This window comes from Rhipicephalus sanguineus, chromosome 2 (assembly GCF_013339695.2).
Source record: "Rhipicephalus sanguineus isolate Rsan-2018 chromosome 2, BIME_Rsan_1.4, whole genome shotgun sequence".
Classification (NCBI taxonomy): Eukaryota; Metazoa; Arthropoda; class Arachnida; order Ixodida; family Ixodidae; genus Rhipicephalus; species Rhipicephalus sanguineus.
Genome location: NC_051177.1, coordinates 68,971,959 through 68,993,554, shown reverse-complemented (window position 1 = coordinate 68,993,554; position 21,596 = coordinate 68,971,959). Strand labels below are relative to the sequence as shown.

At 47.0% G+C, this 21,596-nt stretch overlaps 2 protein-coding genes across 2 annotated transcripts in view; both read left to right on the top strand.

The window, feature by feature from the left end:
- LOC119383135 (ubiquitin-like modifier-activating enzyme 1) overlaps nucleotides 1-9,188 on the top strand; it is a 36,602-nt gene extending 27,414 nt beyond the window's left edge. Inside the window, exons 20-27 of the mRNA XM_049412853.1 lie at nucleotides 158-232; nucleotides 1,546-1,735; nucleotides 2,533-2,801; nucleotides 4,500-4,604; nucleotides 5,314-5,397; nucleotides 6,133-6,227; nucleotides 7,819-7,984; nucleotides 8,952-9,188. Coding sequence (XP_049268810.1) covers nucleotides 158-232; nucleotides 1,546-1,735; nucleotides 2,533-2,801; nucleotides 4,500-4,604; nucleotides 5,314-5,397; nucleotides 6,133-6,227; nucleotides 7,819-7,981 — 981 coding nt within the window. The 3' untranslated portion in view covers nucleotides 7,982-7,984; nucleotides 8,952-9,188. The remainder of the gene's footprint in view (nucleotides 1-157; nucleotides 233-1,545; nucleotides 1,736-2,532; nucleotides 2,802-4,499; nucleotides 4,605-5,313; nucleotides 5,398-6,132; nucleotides 6,228-7,818; nucleotides 7,985-8,951) is intronic.
- The window catches only part of LOC119383131 (peroxisomal membrane protein PMP34), a 182,545-nt gene that overhangs the window by 56,869 nt on the left and 104,080 nt on the right, over nucleotides 1-21,596 (top strand). The window lies entirely within an intron of this gene.

The window sequence follows — 21,596 nt, the reverse complement described above, 5'->3', positions numbered from 1 at the left end:
AGGACGTTGGAAGCTGCAAAACGTTGAGCAAAACGTTTCGAATAGTTCTCAATCATTGTCCCCTACGAGTTCGCGCGTTTGTCTGTCGACCGATATTGAAGTAAGTTATGAATTAACGAGCGGGCTGTGTACCTTTCGCAACTGCTCTTCCTCGCAGATCACGAGCTCCGGTGCTCCATTCTGGTCTGGCTTCAAACGGTGCCCTCACCCCATCGAATTTGACCCCAACAACGTAAGAGTATAGCGTATAGAAGTCGTGCAATTGTTTCTGTGTTTCTTTGTGTGTATTTTCTAGACACAACATTAATTAGAACTAACAACAAAGCCCAGGAAAGTACAGGGGTGATATGTGTAGCAATTATGATGTAAATGTGACGAAAGTAAAGTGGACGAAAAGATAACTTGCCGCCAGCTGGTACCCAACCTGCGACCTTCGAATTACGCGTTCAGTGCTCTACCAACTGAGCTACAGCCGCGGTCATCCCCCCGTCCACTTTATGAAGTATATATGTGCATTAAATTCGGGAGTGTTAGTCAGCGCCGCTAGTAGTCATGACGACGAGTGTGAAACACACTATCTCGGCCTCCTGGAGTCGCGAAGCACGTGATCTTTTTGCGAGCTGGCAGCTGGCCAATAATCCCTCGCATACTACCTTAAGGCATCCAGTCTGCCAACGAGACCCTCGCTATGAATGAAGGAAAGATTACTTTTAAGGGTCCATAAAGTGGAAGGGAGGAGGACCGCCGCCGTATTTCAGTGATAGAGCATTGGACGCATTATTGGAAGGTCACAGGTTCCATCCTTGCCGACGGCAAGTTATCTTTTCGTCCACTTTACTTTCTTCACATTTACAGCATAAAGGCTTCAAATAACATCCCCTATACTTTCCTGGGCGTTCTTGCCTGCTAGTTCTAATTAACGTTGTTTCTAGATAAGAAAAACGAGCCCTTAAAATTGTCTTCTTTCGTTCTGTGTATTTGTGTTTTCACATGTGTTTGGCGCGTCTGCGCTGATATAGAGAATTGAGCTTGTTGGGGTCGGTTCATTATGTGGTTTGTGCAAATTTCGTGGAAAGGAAGATCGATAGACGAAGGAGAAATAGGCTGATCCTCGATTAAATTTTATTCGGGGAAAGAATAAAGAGTCCGAGCCGTAATTAATAACATGTGTGAACCTCTAAAAGTAGCAAATTTTCGGGCAAAAAAAGAAAAAAATGCACTGCGTATAATCAAGCTCGCGGCAGGCGCTGATCAAGAATTGCCATTCGTTCTCCCATAACCGGAATAACCGTTAACTGCGCTCCCCTCCCCCCCCCCCCTTTTATTGGGGGGGATAAGAAAAACCTTGATCACCTCTCGCTGCTATGCTATGAGCCAGCACACTTGTTTTTTTTTCTCCTCGTCCACACACACAAACCACACCATGAATGCATCTGTATTCCTTGGATTTTTCTTGTGCCATAGGGCACTCTTATTGCTCATATTACAACACAACGCTCGTGGTGCATGTGTGACTAGCAACGTTGCCTTCGCGTTCTGTCGCAGACCCTGCACATGGACTACATCGTGGCTGCAGCGAACCTGAGAGCTACGATGTTTGGAATTCTGCACAATACGGACCGTGAGGCAATCGCCGAAATGCTCAAGGAAGTCGAAGTTCCAGCATTCGATCCCCAACCAAACCCTGACCCGAACAACGCCGCCGACAACGCCAACATTGCAGTGCCGCAGAACGGTGCGTGTTTAAGTTGCTACGCCATTTTGCCTTTGAATGTTCGCAATTCAACAATATAGCGCATCCTGTTGAAGCCGAGATAGTGAAGACAACAAAAGCATAAAGAACGTGAGCAGTGGTTTCAGTTTAATTGCTGAAATAGTATGGAAACAAGCGATCTCAATACGTCTTGCGTACTGGCTGTCATCCGAAAGCGATGTCCATGATCAGATAAGGCGCCGCGGTGCATCGCAATGCTGTCGCGAGCATGAGGCCCCCTAAACAAGTACGGCCAGGGTGCAGCGATTATGGGATTAATCAGTGATCTGATCACGTGCATGCGTAATGTCGATGATGCAATGAAAAAGTTGATAAAAGATAAAAGGTGCCGTCTCATATAAAATGCCGTCTATGGAGACGTGTGAATGCTAACGTATTACAGTGTAGCTCAAGTGGCAGCTTAACGCTTGTTTCCCTTTCTACTGCGAGAGTGTGTCTTTGCTAACCACCTCGCGGTTATTGGAGAGCGCTGGCTGGTGTCCTTCTCTTACCGTATTCACTCGCACACTACCAACATTGCCTAGTTCTGGCTGCTTTCGTCTAATGCTGGATAAATGATTGCCCAATATTGGCTAGTGGTCGCTTCCGATTGACGAATGTCGGCTGGTGTTACCACATACTGACTATCGTTGCCTAATATAAGCTGTCAGTTCGTATCATTCATTCGCTCTGGATCCAATGGTGTGTTGTGTTCGCATATATAAGTAGACAACGGCTCTAGTTAGATCCGCCTGAACTTTTCTATCTCTCACGTACAGACTTAGAGCGCTTAGACGACCTACTGGACGAACTGCCGGAACGGGATGAGCTCGAGGACGTGCACCTTATGACACTGGATTTTGAGAAGGACGATGACGCAAACTTCCACATGGACTTCATCGTGGCAGCCTCCAACCTGCGTGCCGCCAACTACGACATCGAGCCGGCCGACCGGCTCAAGAGCAAGCTCATCGCGGGCAAGATCATCCCGGCCATTGCCACCACCACATCGCTCGTCGCAGGTCTCGCCTGCCTCGAGTTGTACAAGGTGACGTCACCGCGCACATTTCGATGCCTACTTACGCGGAAACACGTTAACGCTAAAGGCTGACCATATGCCACGCGTGTAACCGAGGGCACTAAACATATGGTATGCGTTAACTGATTGAAACACGATGCTATCCGCCATGACGGCGTAGCGGACTTGGAGTTGCACCGCTAAGCTTGGTTGCGAACTCGATTTTCTGCCACGGCGGACGCAGTCAGATCGTAGGAGCTAAATGCAGAAACGATCGTGTGCTCGAATCGCGGTGCACATTAAAGATCCCCAAATGGTCTAAAGTAATCCATAGTTTCCAACATATGCGTCTGCGTCATAATCATACTGGCGTCTTGGCACATTAAACCCCAGAACTTACTTGGCACTGAAGAGAACGTTTGAGCGTTAAATATTGAATTAATCGCTCCACTACAGTGTATCGAACAAATATAGGTCTATAAAGAAAATTCAAAGCACTCGGAACATGATGGGACAGAAAAAGTTGGACTTTCTTAACGATAGTAAATAGTTCAACGCTTTGTTCCATGCTATGTCTTCTTCTTCTTCGTTCGTATAACGTTGTATATAAACCACGCTCTATCTAAAGCAGCAAACGTGCACGATTCCTAATAAGCTTCATTATTAGACATGGAAAATTTTTGCGAAGTTACTTTGCTGCGATACTTGTCCTAAGCGGGAAACAAGAAGGGTGGCGGCTTGGGCTAGTTGGTAGCTCGTCTTCGTGTATCTTTGGTCTTTGCCCTGAGTTCGCGCTATATAGCACTTGTCATGGGAAACAAGAGGCACATTCGTTAGAAGGCACATGATTTTATCGGTGCTTATTAATAAGCACGATCCTACAGCAAGGCAGAGAGGATGAATGCCGACCTTCATCTGAGCTTCACTACACAAATATACATGAGCAACAGTCGTAGGTCGGCGTCCGCCACGGCGGTAAGGTGGCTACGGTGCTTGGATGCTGACCGCGGGTTCGATCGCGGCCGCAGCGGTCGCATTTCTATGAGGCGAAATGCTGGATGCCCGTGTACTGTGCGACGTCAGTGCATGTCAAAGAACACCAGATGATCGAAATTTCCGGAGCCCTTCACTACGGCGTGCCTCATAATGATGTCGTGGTTTCGGCTGGTGAAACCCCAGATGATATTATCAGTCATAGGTCGGAAAGAAATGTGGAGCTCGCTCAGACTCACTCAAGAAATATATTTTGCGCTTACGGATCACTCTGACTCAGACTCACTAAAGTTTTTTTCAACAGGACTCACTCTGACTCACTCACCCAAATGTTTCTCAACTGGACTCATTCGGACTGAAGCTCACCGAAATATTGCTCACCCAGACTGACTCGCGGCTCGATCTGAGTCTTAGTGAGAATGAGTGAGCCGACTCATGAGTGACTTTGCCGGCCTATGGCAACAGTTGTTGTGCAGATATACGAAGACAAAAAGCAACAGAGCTGCTACACGAATTATTGAGCACGGTTACACTGGTTATTCATTCATGCGCATGCACACACATGGCTGTGCTACAGAACTGTGTCTGTGAATTTTCCTCGTCTTTTGTATTACGTGTTGCGTGATATACTTGTACTACCAGTGCGTAAAATGCTACATTGCTTTCTCCCGGCCTAGAGATGCTTTATATGGCTCCATTAATGCACTAAATTTCTCAATCGTGTCTTTCGAACAGCTGGCGCAGAATCACGAGAAGTTGGAGCTGTACAAGAACGGCTTCGTCAACCTGGCGTTGCCTTTCTTCGGCTTTTCTGAACCGATTGCCCCAGAAAAGAAAAGGGTGAGTTATGGTTCCTTCATGCGTCCTCGGTAAAACTCAAGCCTTAAGAGCAAGGTAAAGATTTTGTTTCTGCGTTACCGTTGGTCGTTGAGTTTAATCAGGATGGAGATACGTGTAATATTGATTATGCTTCTCCAGATGTACTCGTTCGAGGCCATTCTTTGTTCTGCAAACAGATCGTCGTTGTAGCGATGTGGGACAGGACTACGAAAATAGTCTTTAATGCTGTTATTGGCAGTGTGAGCAGTTGCCAAGGAAATATGAAGCTAAATATTTATTGCAGACGACAGCCTGTTAGTGGGAGTCCGCAACACCACATGAAAGGCTTCGCGAATTCTGGTCGAAAGGCTTCATACGCCACTCCCTTTTACGAGGTTCCGGCAAGCCGGAGTAGACAGTTCGAAGTCGATAATAAAAAAAAGTACGCGTGTCAGACACGAGCATATAGTTATACTGTACCGAAATACAAGATGTCGTTCCTTGCACTGTACTCATTTATTCATCCCTTACAAAATCTAAGCAGCCCACGTTACGACGCTGCATCGGCTGTGGACAGTGCCCAATGTCGACAAACGCTTTACCGAAACGCTACAAGTGTTACGTTAGCCACGTGCCTGTATAAAAAGGATGCGTGCGCAGCGTATTCGTTGTAAACAACTCAGCTTAACGTAATCTTTTTTTTTTTTTCACCTCAATTCTTCTGCAACAGTTTCGCGACCAGGAGTACACCTTGTGGACAAGCATCGACATTGAAGGCGAGATGAGCCTGGAGGACTTCGTCCAACACTTCAAGGTAAGTGTGCATCGATCGTTCAGTCGGTTTACCAGACGTTTCATTTTTCTTCTTCGACCATAATGCAAGTGTTCCACTATCGAAGGCAACGTTAACCCTGCAAACAAGCGCAACCTCATCGATGTTATTGACGTTGACACGTACGTTTATACATGCCTAATATCGATCTGTAACGACGATGGAATCGGAACACTGGCGCAAGTGTTGCGTTATTGTACGAACTCTGCCATTTCGATAGTTCGGTGATCTCCATCGTTGTCCAATCACCATTTCTATTTTCAATGAAACAGTAATGATAATCTGGTTAGCGTACTGTTCAAGCAATAACTTGAATATTTGCCAGTGATAGCAACGTAAATTGCAGTTCCATGTTGTTTATGATGAACCGTGCTGGACTCTGTAAGCTGGAGAAAAGTCCACGGAAGTGAAAGAACTCTCATTGATCCATTCGTAGCACTGAGCCACAAAGGAAATCCATGCGGATTTCTCAGACATGAAGCTCTATAAATGAGGAAATGTTCGTCATATTCCGGGATTCCAAGCCGGTATCAGCGAGTTTGCTATACTTCCACGCCTTCGCGATCGATGTTTGGGTTACTGATGGGACGCAGAAGTAACGGAGGGGTGTTCCAGGCCACCTAGCCTTTTTTTCATACATGTCTAGCTTTCCTACGTGCCTTTTTCAGGCGAACAGTGGTAATATACATGTCGTCCGAATTTATTCTTTTTCCCCAGGAAGAGTTTGAAGTTGACATCGTCATACTCTCCGAGGGTGCACGCATGTTGTATGCGAACTTCATGCCTCCGTCGGCCAAGCGTCTTAAGATGAAGTAAGTTCTGTCTCTACCAACTCGTATACATTATTGTGATAGCCGAACCTAGTAAATAAGTAAATAGGTTTAAAGGTTTGTGGGCCATACACGCACCTTTAAAATTCTTGATTCTGAATCTGGGATGTTTTAAGAATCAGGATTGATGAAGGAACCTAAACAGTATCGCCATCAAAGTCTGTATGACAGCTCTGACCTGTTAACTGCATTGAAACAATGCACAAATCGCGTCGACATGTTTCTGGCATTTTCGGCGCCCCTGTGCATATTTCTCTGTTTTTCCAGAAAGAATATAGGCAACGGCTGATCAAAAGTGCTAAGCATAAACTTATTCATGACCTCAGGAGGATCAGAACCAATAATCTGTCATATATTTGGATTGTTTAAAAAAGGTAAACAAGCATACTATGAACAATCTTACACATATTCTACTGGCATTGAATAGTCACCTTAACAAACAACAAAATGGGTTGCCAGGCACAATGGGTTGACTGCCGTGGCGGTCAACGTCTCGTTGTAATGAAGTCGTCATTCCATGCCAAACGTCCCAAACATTGCGCTCGACCCTCTCCAATTGTATTGTAAAAAATTGTGGACGTTCATATTAGTGCACTATTTGTCCTCGAAAAGTATTTTTTGGGGAAACAAAATTTTTGGTCTATTACAGTGATTTGAATTTTGCCGTATTGGGTGAAACCTAGGTTGCGAAAAAATACTCTAAAAAATACAATACTTCACGGAACGTCTCAAATATCGACGATTTGCTTGAAATGGAATAGCACTGTCTTATCACCGATTGACGACCACTACTATGGCTCACGATGTGCTTTGTGCTGAAGCAATGTTGCAATTCTGCGCCCACTTCGATTTTTTTTTTAATTCTACGAATATTACAGACACAATAGGCTATATCACGTGGCTGTATAGTTGGCAGTAAGCGTGTCAAAAAAGTATTGAAGTCGATGACCGAGTAGTTTCGAAGTGGAGGGGGCGCAAACATTAAAATATGTGTGAAATGCGCCATGTTCAGGCACATGTAGAGTGGTGATGCGCTTCAAGTGAAAATGCACGCTAGGTCTCATTTGGAAGAGTAAACAAAGGAGATTTATTTGTGAAAGTTTAATCGGAGCGATTTTAGTTTTAGGCGAGAAACGAAAATTTGTGTTGAGCGCTCGCGGCGTGCCTGGGCACGGGTCCGTAAGTCCGCTTCACTGCGCGGCCACACTTCCTTGGGGCAACGGAAATATGTGGCGCTCTCGGAGAAGCAATAATATCGTCGTCTTGCCACCGTTCCAAGCTAGAACCTTTTTTGTGGGTACGCAGTCAAAGAATAAACCACACGCGCATATTGTGTGCGCAGATGAGCAAGATAGTTCGATTGTGTAAGTCGGCTTTCCTGCAGTGAGTTTTCGGCGTCCACGGACGAATCAGTGAGACATAGAATGCTTTGCTTTAATATTATCAAATGTGCCCAGCCAATTCGGAATGACCTCTTTGAATCTGAAGGTTTTCCTCGCATTGATTCGCTTGCACGTTTGACACCTTCACTCGTTCGATGCATTTGCGACTTCGTGTCATTTCTTATTCGCAGCATGAGCGAAGTGGTGGAGGACGTGTCCAAGCAGAAGATCGACCCGGGCAAGCGCTTCTTGATGTTTCAGCTGATGTGCACCGACTTAGACGGCAACGAAATCGAGGTGCCCCAAGTGCGCTACCATCTGCCGACTCCGGAGGAACCCGGCTCTCCACAGTGAACGGTATACGCCGACTTAAATTCCTGGAAGTGCACTCATCGTGTGTTTTACGTCCAGGCGAGCTAGCTCGCAATGTGCAATACTTGTTTTGAAACTTATATTACTTAGTATAGATGTTATTGCGGAAAGATTAATACCAGTATCTGCACATTACAGAGGTCGTTGAACTTGAGCATATGAAACTTGGCCTTAGAATTGAAGACAATTTCGCCGTCATTACGATGTTTCTCTACGGCACAACAATTTCACAGGGCTCCTTAAAACTTGCTAATATGAACTACGAAGAAAAAAAAGGGGGGGGGGGAGTATAGGCTGCATACGCAGGCTTGAGAACGGGCAATGCGAACATAGCGATAAATGAGTGCTGATAACATTCTAGCTTCCATCTATGATAGGAACTGGGCTTCAGCAGGTAGTGTAATATACAGAATGTGGAATCGCTGGTAGGCCATATTCTTGATGCGACTTCGAATATTCGACTAGTCTTACGAACGCCGCTGGAAAGCTTTCTGCAGCAGTTAGCGAAACACTTTCTGTACTACTCTCTTTATTTTTTCAATTTATTTATACCTTCAAGGCCAGAGCGCATTAGAGAGGAGAGCGGTAGTATTGAATAGAACAACTCAAATTCTTGGTTGTAAAAGACTAGCTAATTATTCACAGCAAGTAATATTGTGCCTCATGAAGCTCTTAGTTATCCGTGTGAATGTCTGGTTAAACAATTCTTGCTAATATTTCGGGGAAAGCGAACACCTTGAACACAGGCGGTTGACGCTAGTTTAAATCGAAACTGAATATCCGAAATTGAACGTAAATCGAGTTGAGGAAAGCCGAAGTGCAATTTTTTAGGTAGATGTGAAATGTCGAGTAGAGTAGCGTTTTACAATTCAAAAGCGCCAGTTAGTTCTACCGCTACAGCTGCCTTTTATGGCTTTAACCGGATTTCACAATTGCGATTTTTTTTTTCCAGGCGCAACAGCAGCTGCCGACGCTGTTCCCGCCACTTCAGTTCAGAGCCCGTGTAGATGCCGAGACGCAAGCGACGGGCCTCTCTCCTCTCATTCACATCGCCTCAAATTCGATGTTTACTTGGGCCCCGCACTTCTACGTTTTAAATTACCGAAAATTACAACGATGGAATGCAAACAAATTGTTTGCTTTTGCGACTTTTTGCCTGCGTAAATACGCGCATATACTATTATCACTTTTTCAATTTGCGGAGTTTTTTAGCGCTGAATAAGCAAAAGCGTGATATTTGTATAGCGTTATAGTAAACGCGATAAAACACCGCTCCACAGGAATTGTCATAACAAGTATGCCACCCCCCCGTCCTCTACTATACTCGCAAACCTATAACGCCTAGAAGAAAATTCCGCTTTGCACTGGCTGTACAATTGCTCAGAGCTGCCCTTCATGGCCTTGGATGTTCATGACCACATAAAATTTAAATATCGCCTATTCCATTCCGTGAGGGTGGTTGACCTGCGTAGCTGCTGTGGTGGTTGTTCGTGCTTCTGGTCTATATTTTGCAATTACGCGATATGTAATTCACGTAACCATGCGATTATCATGTATATAGTTTTTGTAAATACAGAGTGAGCAAATTTTGTATCTTTTCGTTTCTCTTATTTTGTCACGCAAGTGATAATGGCAATGTGGTCACTGTGATGCACCGCCAATGGCCCCGGGACGACGCTGGTTAGGTTATTGGCCAGTGTCTACGCACGACCATTGAAGCGCATCATCTTCATGGCCAAATCCACCGCGCCGTACGAGGGGTTATGGTGCTCGACTGCTGACCCGATTGTCGCGGGATCGAATCCCGGCCGCGGCGGCCGCATTTAGATGGAGGCAAATTGCTAGAGGCCCGTGTGCTTAGAACAAGGTGCACGTTGAAGAAGCCCAGGTTGTCGAAATTTCCGGAGCTCTCATGATCATGCATCGTGATTTCGGGACGTAAAATCCCAACCATTATTACAAGGTACGCACTGGGGAGCAGTTGTCCCTTATATGAGGCGTCTCTCAAACAAGGTACCACGTTCTAATTTTCTGATCAACCCTTATTTTAATGTAGGCATTGTCTCCTACGTCAATGTGTCTTATAAAGGTGTTCAAGTGTGTTACCTTCATGGTCATGTGTGTGGCACGGTTCGACGCCGCTGCGGTCCATGCGTCTTATCTCGCTATTGGGTTTGGCGAACCGAGCTTCAACGTGAGAACGAAATTCCGAATCCTAGCCATTGACAGCGCGCTGTTAAATACACGGATAATTCAATTTCAGTGACAGTCACAGAAATTTCGGGGCGCGTTGTTCGTAAAACATGCTGGTAACCATATACTGAGCATTAATGTTGATGGCTGATGTGTGAACGCACTAAAGATCCTGGGCAGGGGGAAATAACTTACCTGTCGCCTTAGCCCAGGGTCCAAGTTTCCGCTAAGTGAGCTAAGTGCTCAAAAGCGTTGTTGAGCTGTTATGCGCCGTTTCTCAGTGTCGCAACAGGTCTAAAATGATATCAGAGTTGATTATTACTGTGCTGAACACGTTTCTTCGCTATTCGTCAAAATTTTTCGGTGCCATAAAATCGCCTCCTTGTTACGCGACGTCAAGTGTCTGCGAAAACTCGCGGCGTTAAAATGAAGTGTGCACAATAAGCAGCGCATTACTGTGCTGAACAATGAGTATTTTTTTTTGATAGCCAGATAGCGTCTCATTCTTAACGTAATTCAAGAAGGCTGCCCACCAATCACTTTGGCAATGGCTACTTATAGCAGCGGGCGAGATGGATTCATATGTGTATAGCAGATACATTCAGTTGTAATATAACGACGTTGAGCTGTTATTGCGCGCATACAACTCTCTGTGAACACATCATTGCTGACAGAGAGGTAGAGAGAGAAATAAACATTATCAGAAACAGACGCAATCCTTCGCAGGTGGGCAGCCGTCTTAGTCCAGCAAAACCATAGACGCTGATCATCTCCCTGGTGAGGTAGATCAAGTTGCAGGGCAAATTTGAAAGCTGGGCTTCTCAATGTGCTAAGTCCACTGCCTTGTTACGAGCCGCCGCGACCGCTGCAGGCTACCATATTATAAGCAACTTGTGAAGCAGGCTAATCGAAGACTAAAGTAGGAATCTTTTACAGCGAAAGTTGTTATGAGATCATTTCAACGGCTGTTTTTGGCGCCGTAGTTGTCCGCCGCCGCCGCCGCCGCCGCAGGTGTCCGTAAACACAATCGCTCGAAATAAGAAAAAAAAACGAAATAATAAAAAATTTCCAGGATGAAACGGGGTTCGAACCTCGGCCCTTTGCGTGGGATCCCAGTGTTGTACCTCGGAGCCATGCCGGTGCTAGGAACTGCCTTGCAAAAAGACGCTATACAGGCTTCATGTCCGGAAGCAACCACATTAACATATGTAATTTAGTGTGGTAGAAGAGTGAACTAACAAACACGCACCACACAACGCGAATTCTGTAACCAGGCGTCACACAATGCGAATTGCGCAACGAGTGGTTGTTGGATGCTTCCAACCCATTACAAGGGGCTCTGCAATAATTCTTCATCGTCATCAGGCACAACACCAACAAAGTGCGCATAATGCCTTACATGTTTTTAGCGGGTACCACGGCTCTCCGTTGAATGACGAAAAATGGCAGAGTGGCTGCTTCCCTATTTCAGAGAAATTATGATTTATAGTGTAGTGGGTTCCTCGCAAGTGTACTTGCATTGGTTGCCAAGGAAGCCCATAAGCCCATCATCCATTTCCTCAGGGTCTTAATTTCCTCAGGGTCTTAGTTTTCTCCCCTCTCTCTGTCTCTCTTTCTCACGTAAACGTATGTTATATTGCATAGTGGGAGAGTGAAATAGCGGCCGGGCGTCACACAAAGCGAATTACGTATCTGGTGAGCCGTTTAAAGCTTCCAACCCATTACAAAGGGCTGAGCCTCAATTCTTCATCGTCGTCAGTCGCCACGTAAACAAAGTGCACATAATGCCTTACATATGTGTAGCTGGAACTTCGCTTCTGCGCACGATGACGAATAATGGCCTTGTAGGGGCATCCCAACTTCACAAATATTATGATTTATGGCGTAGTGGGTACCTTGCTAGTGTACTTTTATTAGTAGCCCCAATATAGTTTACAACGGGCTCTAGAAATGCCGCTCTTTCAGCTTTCCCTGTGACTGTGCTGTGCGTTCCGCGCAGGCCTGGCATTTTTTTTAGCTCTCCTGAATCGGCAGAACTAAAATACTCGACACTTCTGCACACTCATCTCACAGCAGCGTGGATATGAAGCAGTGGCGATGCTATTCGTTTTGAAAGAAACTAAACTTCCTGAAAAAGGAGACCGTTTGATCGGGCTATAAATCGTTTATCGGTTCACGCCCTTATTTGCGTCGCCAATTACTTTTTTTATCTCGTACATACTGCCAATCGCTTTAGGGATTATTGCAGGAAGGACACTAACTATAACTATATAAAGAAAAAAATCATGCAAAATAACATAACTTTTCTTTCCTTTTTTGTGCGTGAATGGCAATGTAAAGATCAGTAGAAAAATTCACATATGCGAAACATCTATGCACAACTGTGAAATCTAACTGTATAACGCTGACACATCATATCATATCAATATAATGGTGATTATAAAATCAGTCGCACATAGGTACGTAAGCTTTACAAAAAAAAAAGCATACATTCTAAGGATAGGTAGCGAAATGTGGGTAGCATGATAAATACTAATAGTAATATACATCACTAAGGAAAGGTGCGAATATTTGTAGTTTTATGTCTATGTATCATGTAAGTAATTTTCTAGTAGTGATAGAAACGTAGTTAGTGAGGAGGTATTGGTAATAGTGGAAGCTAAGTCGTTCCACTGTCGTATCGCTAGCGGGAACAAAGAGTACTTAAAACAATTTTTATGAAATCGATATTCATTTAGGGTGTATGAGCGCTTTCGTAGTGTTATTCTTGTGTCTGGAATAGAGATGTACCTTAGAACTATTAACATTTAACTTGTAATGAAATAATTGATGAAGCATTTTCAATCGGGCGAGCGCAGCGCGGTCTTTAATTCTGAGTAATCCGGCCGATTTGATTAAAACACTTGGAGAGTCCGTGAGTTGATATATTTATTGAAGATGAATATTATTGCTTTTCCTTGCAGACCCTCTATAATGGTAATTAATTTAATAGTCGATGGAAACCATGCCGGAGTAGCATATTCTAAGACTGATCTAACGAGTGTATTATAAGCTAGTAATTTAGTCTCACGGGGCGCTTGACGAAGGCGTCGCTTAAGAAAAAGAGCCGCTTAAGTGCCGTTGAAGTAATATTATTGACATGACAATCTCATCTAATTTCAGGCCAGGCCGAACAAAGTAAAATCATGACAGATTGCTGTAATCTTATAGAGCCCCTGCTGAGCGGCAGCCTCCTCTGCAATGCTCGAGTGCAAGGCGCGAAAGCGTGGATTAGGCAGCCAGCACCCCAGAGAGCCTACAATGCGTGGTCATGGCACACGGAGAACAGTCGTCACAGCAGAACTGTAGGAAACATTTTTTTACATAATTACGGTATTGCTGCGTTCAAGTAAAACTTTGCCTCACTTGTTAGTTTCCCATTCTGCAGCCCAGCAACCGCCAATGACCACTGTCGAAAGTGGGGGGGGGGGGGGGGCTAGCGCCCCCCTTGCCCCCCCGGTAGATACGCCTATGTACGCAACGGCCTGCTTGGCCGATATAACAGCGCCCACAAGTGAATGGTATTTTATACACGATAGCTGAAACATATTCCACACAGCGCGTAGCGTGTTTCTTAGTGCATGATTGTTTCTTAGGTCCATCACTGTTAACCCTGTGGCACAGCCCGGCCAGCTTGCCGCGTGCGCGGAAAACAACTCTTACACCAATTTTGCCTGCAACTTTCTTTAGCCTGTGCGAAACCTCATGTACGTAGGGAATAACAGCAGTGCTAGAGTGAGGCGTGATACGTTGGCTATGGCTTTGTCTGTTATTTGGCACCCTTAGCGACTTAAGGAGAGTCTCGGCGACGGAGGTTAGCATGGGCACAGGGAAGCCTCTTGTTGAAGACTGTGCACTTGTTGCTTAAAACTGCTGTCGACTTGGTGGTGACAAGAGCGAGTTAAGGCTGCCTTTAGGCAGGAATGAGCGATGCTTCGCTTGACCAATTTGGAATGCGCGGACGTGAAAGAAAGAAGGCTTTTCTTTGACCGTGACTCGTACCACCAACACCTCCATCGCCGAGACTCTCCTTAAGTCGCTAAGGGTGCCCAATAATAGACAAAGCCATAGCCAACGTATCACGCCTCACTCTAGCACTGCTGTTATTCCCTACGTAAATGTGATTTCGCACAGGCTAAAAAAGTTGCAGGCAAAATTGGTGTAAGAGTTGTTTTCTAAGCTGGCCGGGTTGTGCCGCAGGGTTAACAGTGATGGACCTAAGAAACAAGCATGCACTAATAAACATGCTACGCGCTATGTATATTGTGTTTCAGCAATCGTGTATAAAATACCATTCACTTGTGGGCGCTGTTATATCGGCCAAACAGGCCGATGCGTAAATGATCGGCTGAGGGAGCACTCTTATTCTCTGAAAGGCTCTGTCCCCAGCCACCTGGCTGACCACTGTAAAAATTGTGGTTGTCAGCCAATTCTCGATAAGTGAGTGGTCATGAAGCGCTATAGCAAGCAGAGCGAACGCGAGATTAACGAAGCCTTTCACATTCAACAGCACGATGTTTCTTGTGTTAGCGTACCCTCAATTTCGCTTCATGGCTGTGAAATTAGATATCTGAGGTCCACTGATTTGACAGGTTCTTGATAATGTTTGCAGTTTGGCCTTTATCACATGGCTGTGCACTTTGGCTTATGTTCCGTGTTTCTGCGCAAACACCTGTGTCCTATATATTGCACTTGTTTTTGCAATAAACATTGGTTGTTAGTCCAGCGCAATGTATGCGTCCTGTTATCGTCCCGTGTTTAGCGCTGTTTTTATTCTTCGTCTACTATGCAGCACCAACCAGCCCAATCAAGCACAATCTCAAAGATAATTGCTTTCTAAATTCGGCGTCAGCATCGCTGGAACTTAGGCTGCAATTCTGTATTGTAGGTCGTACACCGTTCTGCTTTTTTTTTTATTCTCGGAACACACCGTAAGCTAGTGTCTCTAAAAAGAATGTGTGTGGCGGTCTCGACGTCCCAGATAATTACGATAACAGTCGACGGTAAAAGCAGATGCTTGTAAAAGGTAAGGGCACGCGAAAGAGAAAAAAATCACAGCATATCCACGGAGTGAATGATGATGAGTGGGCGAAGCTGCGGAGGTTCATCGGTAAACCGTGAATCTTCCGTGAATTCTGCCCAGTACATCATCACCGACGTGAGATCGGGCGCGTTTATACTAAAGGTTCGATGAGTTATGACGACTTGCAGCTCACTTTAATTTTACATGTACGCTGTGAATTTTCATTGTTTAGAAAACCATTGCTTTAGAAAACATCTGGCGTCTTTCGTTAAGCAGCCGGCGTCTTTTCGTTTTGCTTTAGAAACATCTGGCGTTCTTTCGTTTTGCTTTTACAAAACATCTGGCGTCTTTCGTTGGTTTATTTCATCAATCAACGGCGTTTTGAACAAAATTTATATTGTTTAATCACGCACAGGAGAAATCTCACCAGGCACTACCTTGGAGGTAAACAATGGCTGCTAATGGGAATGAGAGACAGAACAAGTTGGCTTTTAGCTAACACTTACACTTCTACTTCTACTAACGTTTCCTAGTGGAACATGCCAATGGCTGCTAATGGGGCACCACCTTGGAGGTCAAAGCGTAAGACTGGTTACGCACTACGACTACTACGACTACGACTACGAGGGACGAACGGGTGCCGCCTCAAGGAGCTTCGCCCCTAAAACACGCCACATTGATATAAACCAGGAGGTTGCCGATAGTGCAGTGAAGGGTGACAGTACTGCAACCATGCAGCAGCGCACCGTAAGCAAGTGTAGGACACCTTTGGGCGAAATACCATACTCGTTCTCTCTTCCCGCGAGGCACATACCTACAAAGAGAAACCGAGAGATAGAGAGAGAGAAATAAACTTTTATTTGTGAAACAGTGTTCCGAGCGATGCTCGGTATCACCCTAAGTTGGGAGGGCTCCCTAATCCAGGAACCCTCTGGCCTCAACTGCCCTCTTGGCCCTGATGACAAGTTGTCGCTGGGCTTCCAGGTCCTCGAGGGCGAGCTTGGCCTCCCACGTTTCGGTTAGGTGGTCGTCGTTCGTGTTTACTGCTGGATTGACGTCCGTCTCCGGTTGCATATTGAGGTCTACATGACACGGGCATTCCAGGAACAAATGTGCCAGGGTGTCCGGTACGCTGCAGAGCGGGCACATGAAGCTATGTTTCGTTGGGTAGAGGCGGTGCATTAATATTCCATGTATGTGTGTGTTGCTTTGCAGGCGTCTGATGATCACGCTTTCTTCTTTAGTCAGTTTTGGATGTGGTGGAGGGTACACCCGTCGCTCCAGTCTGTAGTGTTGAAGTAGCGACGAATAGGAGTTCTGTACAGCCTCCACCTCTTCAGCCATGGGTCGGGTATCCTGTGGGTCCAGGACAGCCCGGCTGACGTGCTCGCGGGCAGCGGCATGGGCCGTTTCATTTCCCTGTAGACCCTCGTGTCCTGGCACCCATATTATACAGGTGTATGGGAGTGGAGTGCTTCGCCATTTTATGATGTTAAGTGCATCGGCTGAGATGCGGCCCTTCGCATAATTCCTGCAAGCTTCTTGCGAGTCGGGGAAGATCACCGCGGCGTCTGTACATGTAGTTGTGGCGAGAGCGATTGCCGCTTCATCCGCTGCTTCTGAGTTGTGTGCCTTGACCGTGGCCGACGCTAACTCTCGGCCTCGAGAGTCTACGACGCTGACAGCGTGCGCGTTCCTGCGCGGATACTTGGCAGCGTCGGTGTAGCGGGCGTCCGGGTCTCTTGAACTTTCGTTTAATAGCGTCAGTTCGAGCCTTTCGTCTACTTTTGTGGAATGTCGGATGCATGTTGCGCGGAATAGGCGCGATGAAGAGGGACTCACTAACGTTCAGCGGGATGCGCTTTTTCCGGTCTGCATCGGCGATGTACGTCTCGCTGTACTTGAGGTACCGGAGCACTGACCTCCCGGTGGGCGTGAGCTTTAGTCGTTCCAGCTGGCTGTTCTTGTGAGCTTCGGCGAGCTCTTGCCACGTGTTGTGGACGCCCATTTTAAGAATACGTGTAGTAGAAGCCATGGGGGGGGGGGGGGGGGCGGAGGGTAGTCCCAGGGCGACTTTGGTTGCCTTTCTTATCATAATATTACGTTTTTCTATTTCTGCGATCTTCAATGTGAGATACTGCGTGCCGTACGTGATGCGGCTGGTGAGCAGAGCTTGCATTATTCGTAGGGTGTCATGTTTCTTGAGCCCGTTTCGTTGGTTTGCGAGCCTGCGGTGCAACTGTGTTAAGGTGTCCCAACTGCCACGGCGCTCATGAAGCCTCATCCAAAGATTGCCCGCGCTTGAGGAACGAGCACGCGGTACTCAAGCGTATGGTGCGGGACAATTCAACGCACAGAGAGGCGGCCGCTACACTTCGGCGACGACGGCGTCGACACCGAGGAACATCACGAAAAGAATGCTCTGCCGATAGCGAGATGTCATCCTCCATCAAAGCGGCTGCCTTACGAACACCGAACTCCTCGAAGACGGACACTGCGAAATCAAAGGCAGAGACAGCAGTCGCACCTTCCGAAGAGTGGCCCTCGCTTCCGCAAGCTCAACCTGCTACGGCGTCACATCGAATCCCACCACCCTCAACGACCCAACGAACCACTGATGCGACGACTGAAGATCGACAGGTCGTAAACTTGCTGCAGTCGCTGATTAGCGCCATGCGCGTTCTACTGAGCAACATGAAGACCCCGTCTGCGCAGAGCGCACTGCAGGTGCTGGACACCCTGAGTCCGGTGCTTGCAGCTTTAGGGTAAAACCACGGCCCTCGAGGTACCATCGTTTCGAGAGGAAGTCAAGAATGCATCTGTCTTTCAGTGGAACGCCAGAGGTCTTAAGTCGCGCATGTCCGACTTTAGACAGTTTGTATTTACGAACCGATTCCCCATCATTGTGATATGCGAGCCCAATCTGTCTGCTTCCGTCAGATTGTCAGGCTACGAGTGCTGTATGTCCTCCACCCAAGGAGAGTGCAGCAAAGTTGTTGTGTTCATGCGCCGTGACCTGACTTATATTCATCACCCTGTCCCACCTGACGAAGAGAATCAATATGTTTGCCTTACTGTGAAGAAGAATAAGGTCACTTTCACAATTCTCGGAGCTTATGTATCCCCATCAAGCCGCCTAGATTGCGAGCGCTTACGCGATATTTTGACATCGACTCCACACCCGTGGGTGATTACTGGTGATTTTAATGCCCACCATACTCTATGGGGAAGCTCAAAGGTCAACTCTAGAGGAAGAAAGTTGGTGTCATTTGCCTCGGAACACGAACTCAGTGTTTCTAATGATGGAAGCCCTACATATCTACGTGGATCAGCCTACAGCAGCTGCCTGGACCTCACTCTTGTTTCACGCTCGTTCACGAGAAGAGTGCACTGGTTTTCAGATTTGGAAACGCGGGGTAGTGACCACATTCCAACTTATCTGAGGATAGAAGGTTTGACCAGCTCCAAGTCCTCCAGAGCCCTCCAATGCACCGATTGGCCGAAATTCAAGACGATAATGGAAGACTGTTGTAGCGACGGCTCATCCTATAACCTAGAGGCCGCGATAAAGGATGCCCTGCAGAACTCCACGCATTCGCTTTTGACGAGTTACACGAGTTCCACACGCACCGATTTCGACATCGAACTTGAGAAGCTTCGTGCAATGCGCCGTCGCGCAGAACGAAGATATAGACGCACAAAGTGCAAGGATGATTTGAGACTGGCTCGACGCACTCAGAAGAAAATACAGCGTCACATGGATAAACTGGCTTCGCGACGATGGGCATCCTTCTGCGAGTCGTTGGATCCGCGAAAGCCTTTATCGCTTATATGGAGAACTGTCCGTGGTCTTCGCACAACCTTTAGTCAGCGACACCCGTTTAAATCTCTGGCACTTCACTTGCAGTGTAACGAGATTGACGTCGCAGAATCCTTCTGTAGAAGGATTGCCGGCGACTCAAATTTCACAGATACAAGGACGGTGGAGCTCGGCCTCCCATTTCTCTCACGTGATCACCGCATGGAGTGCCCGTTTTCTATGGATGAGCTAGAAGCTGCACTGGCATTGTGCAGACGTTCTTCGGCGCCAGGACCTGACGGCATTACATATCGTGCTCTTTGTAACCTTGGAGACGAAGCTCGGAAGGCACTCCTGCACCTATACAACGACTCCTGGCAGACTGGTACAGTTCCCCAAGCATGGAAGTCAAGTCGCCTCATTCCGCTTCTCAAAGCTGGCAAGTCGCCGCTGGACATTTCCTCATACCGTCCTATCGCGCTTGCCAGTTGCGTGGGAAAAACAATGGAAAGAATGATTCTAACACGACTGGAATGGTACTTGGAGCACTATGAAATCTATCCAGATGCCATGGCCGGATTCAGGCGCGGCCGATCGGCAACAGACAACGTTGTTGATCTGGTGACATATGTCGAACACCAGAAGACCTGTAAGAGACTGTGTGCTGCTCTGTTTCTAGACGTCAAGGGGGCTTATGATAATGTCTCCCATGAAGCCATCCTGAGTGCATTAGAAACAGTAGGTCTTGGTGGCAAGGTATATATGTGGGTGTGCAGCTACTTGCAGAGAAGGTCGTTCTACGTCACCACGGAGAATGGCCCGACAACTGAGTATTACAGTAGCCGAGGAGTCCCTCAAGGAGGAGTTCTAAGCCCTACGCTTTTCAATCTAACCCTCATTGGACTGGTCGAAAGCCTGCCAAGCACCGTAAAGCTTTCTATCTACGCTGACGACATCTGCATTTGGACTTCAGGTGTGACACGGCTTCAGCTTCGCGCACGCCTTCAGAAGGCAGCCACAATGACGTCCTGCTACCTTCGTAAACAAGGCCTGGAAGTGTCTTGCGGGAAATGTGCAGTGGTAGCATTCACGAGGAAGCCAATGTCTGCCTATGGTATATCAATTAACGGAGACCTGATATCATTCAGCAGAAGCCACAGGTTCTTGGGAGTCATAATTGACAGAAACCTGTCTTGGACTCCACACGTGAACTACTTGAAGAAGCGGCTGACTGCTATATGTCACATGTTCAGATTCCTTGCAGGAAAAAAATGGGGAGTGCCGATACCATCTATGTTACAACTGTACAGGGTTCTGTTTATTGGATTCCTACGGTACAGTTTGCCTGCAATATCGAACACCGGCAAGACTAACCTGCGCGCGATTCAGAGCATTCAAGCCCAAGCTCTTAAGATATGCCTTGGGTTACCCCGCAGCGCGTCAACGGCTGAAACCATTGCCATCGCGCAAGACTACTCAATCACGACACACATTATCACCGAGACAATGCGTACGTACCTCAGGCATTATGCCAGGACCCCTTCCCACCATCTGGCGAGCCTCGCTGCTGAAAGGCCCCGCACGACATATAGTGCCACTGTCGGCAAACATCGCTCGTCATTTACTGCGGGGTACGCACCTGCGTCAAAGCCAGTGTTCCCTCCGTGGTGCTTGAGCCGCCCACGAGTTCACCTAACGGTTCCGGGAGTGCGGAAGAAGTCAAACCTACCGACACATGCACTGAAACAATTGAGCCTACTCCTACTCTACGAAAACTACGGTAACCACGTCCACATCTATACGGATGGCTCGACTACGTCGTCCAGTTCTGGTGGTGCGGTGGTTATACCATCACAAGGGATAACTCTGCGTCTTAAAACTTCACATGCGACGACGTCTACGGCGGCAGAACTCGCGGCTCTGCGCAGCGCACTAGAATTTATTGATACTGAAAGACCAAGTAAATGGGCTGTGTTTTCTGATTCAAAACCGGCGTTACAGTGCCTGCGGTCAGTTCTCCGACGAGGATGCCACGAACAGTTGACGTATGAAACCGTAAAACTTCACCACCACGTAATTCAAAAAGGCCACGATATTGACTTCCAGTGGTTACCTGGCCACTGTGGAATCAGTGGAAATGATTCCGCCGATCACGCTGCTCGCGCATCACACCAGGAAGCAAACATTGTCCCAATTCCGCTTTCAAGGACAGACGCTGCAAGGCAGATCCGACAACTGGCCCGCAGTCTCACACTTACGGAGTGGAACGCACCAAGCATCAGACATACCAGACTACATCAACTGAACCTTTCACTGCAACTCCAACCTCCATCCGGCCTTCATCGACGCGAAGCTTCGCTTCTCTATCGCCTTTGGTTGGGAGTTGCTTTTACGAAGGCATATACAACGTTAATCGGAATGACGGACAGCGCGGCGTGTGATGTTTGCGGCACCGAAGAAGACATCGAACACCTGCTGTGCCACTGTCCTCGTTTTTCCTCGGAGCGACAAGTACTGTCCAACGCACTGCGGCGACTGGATGA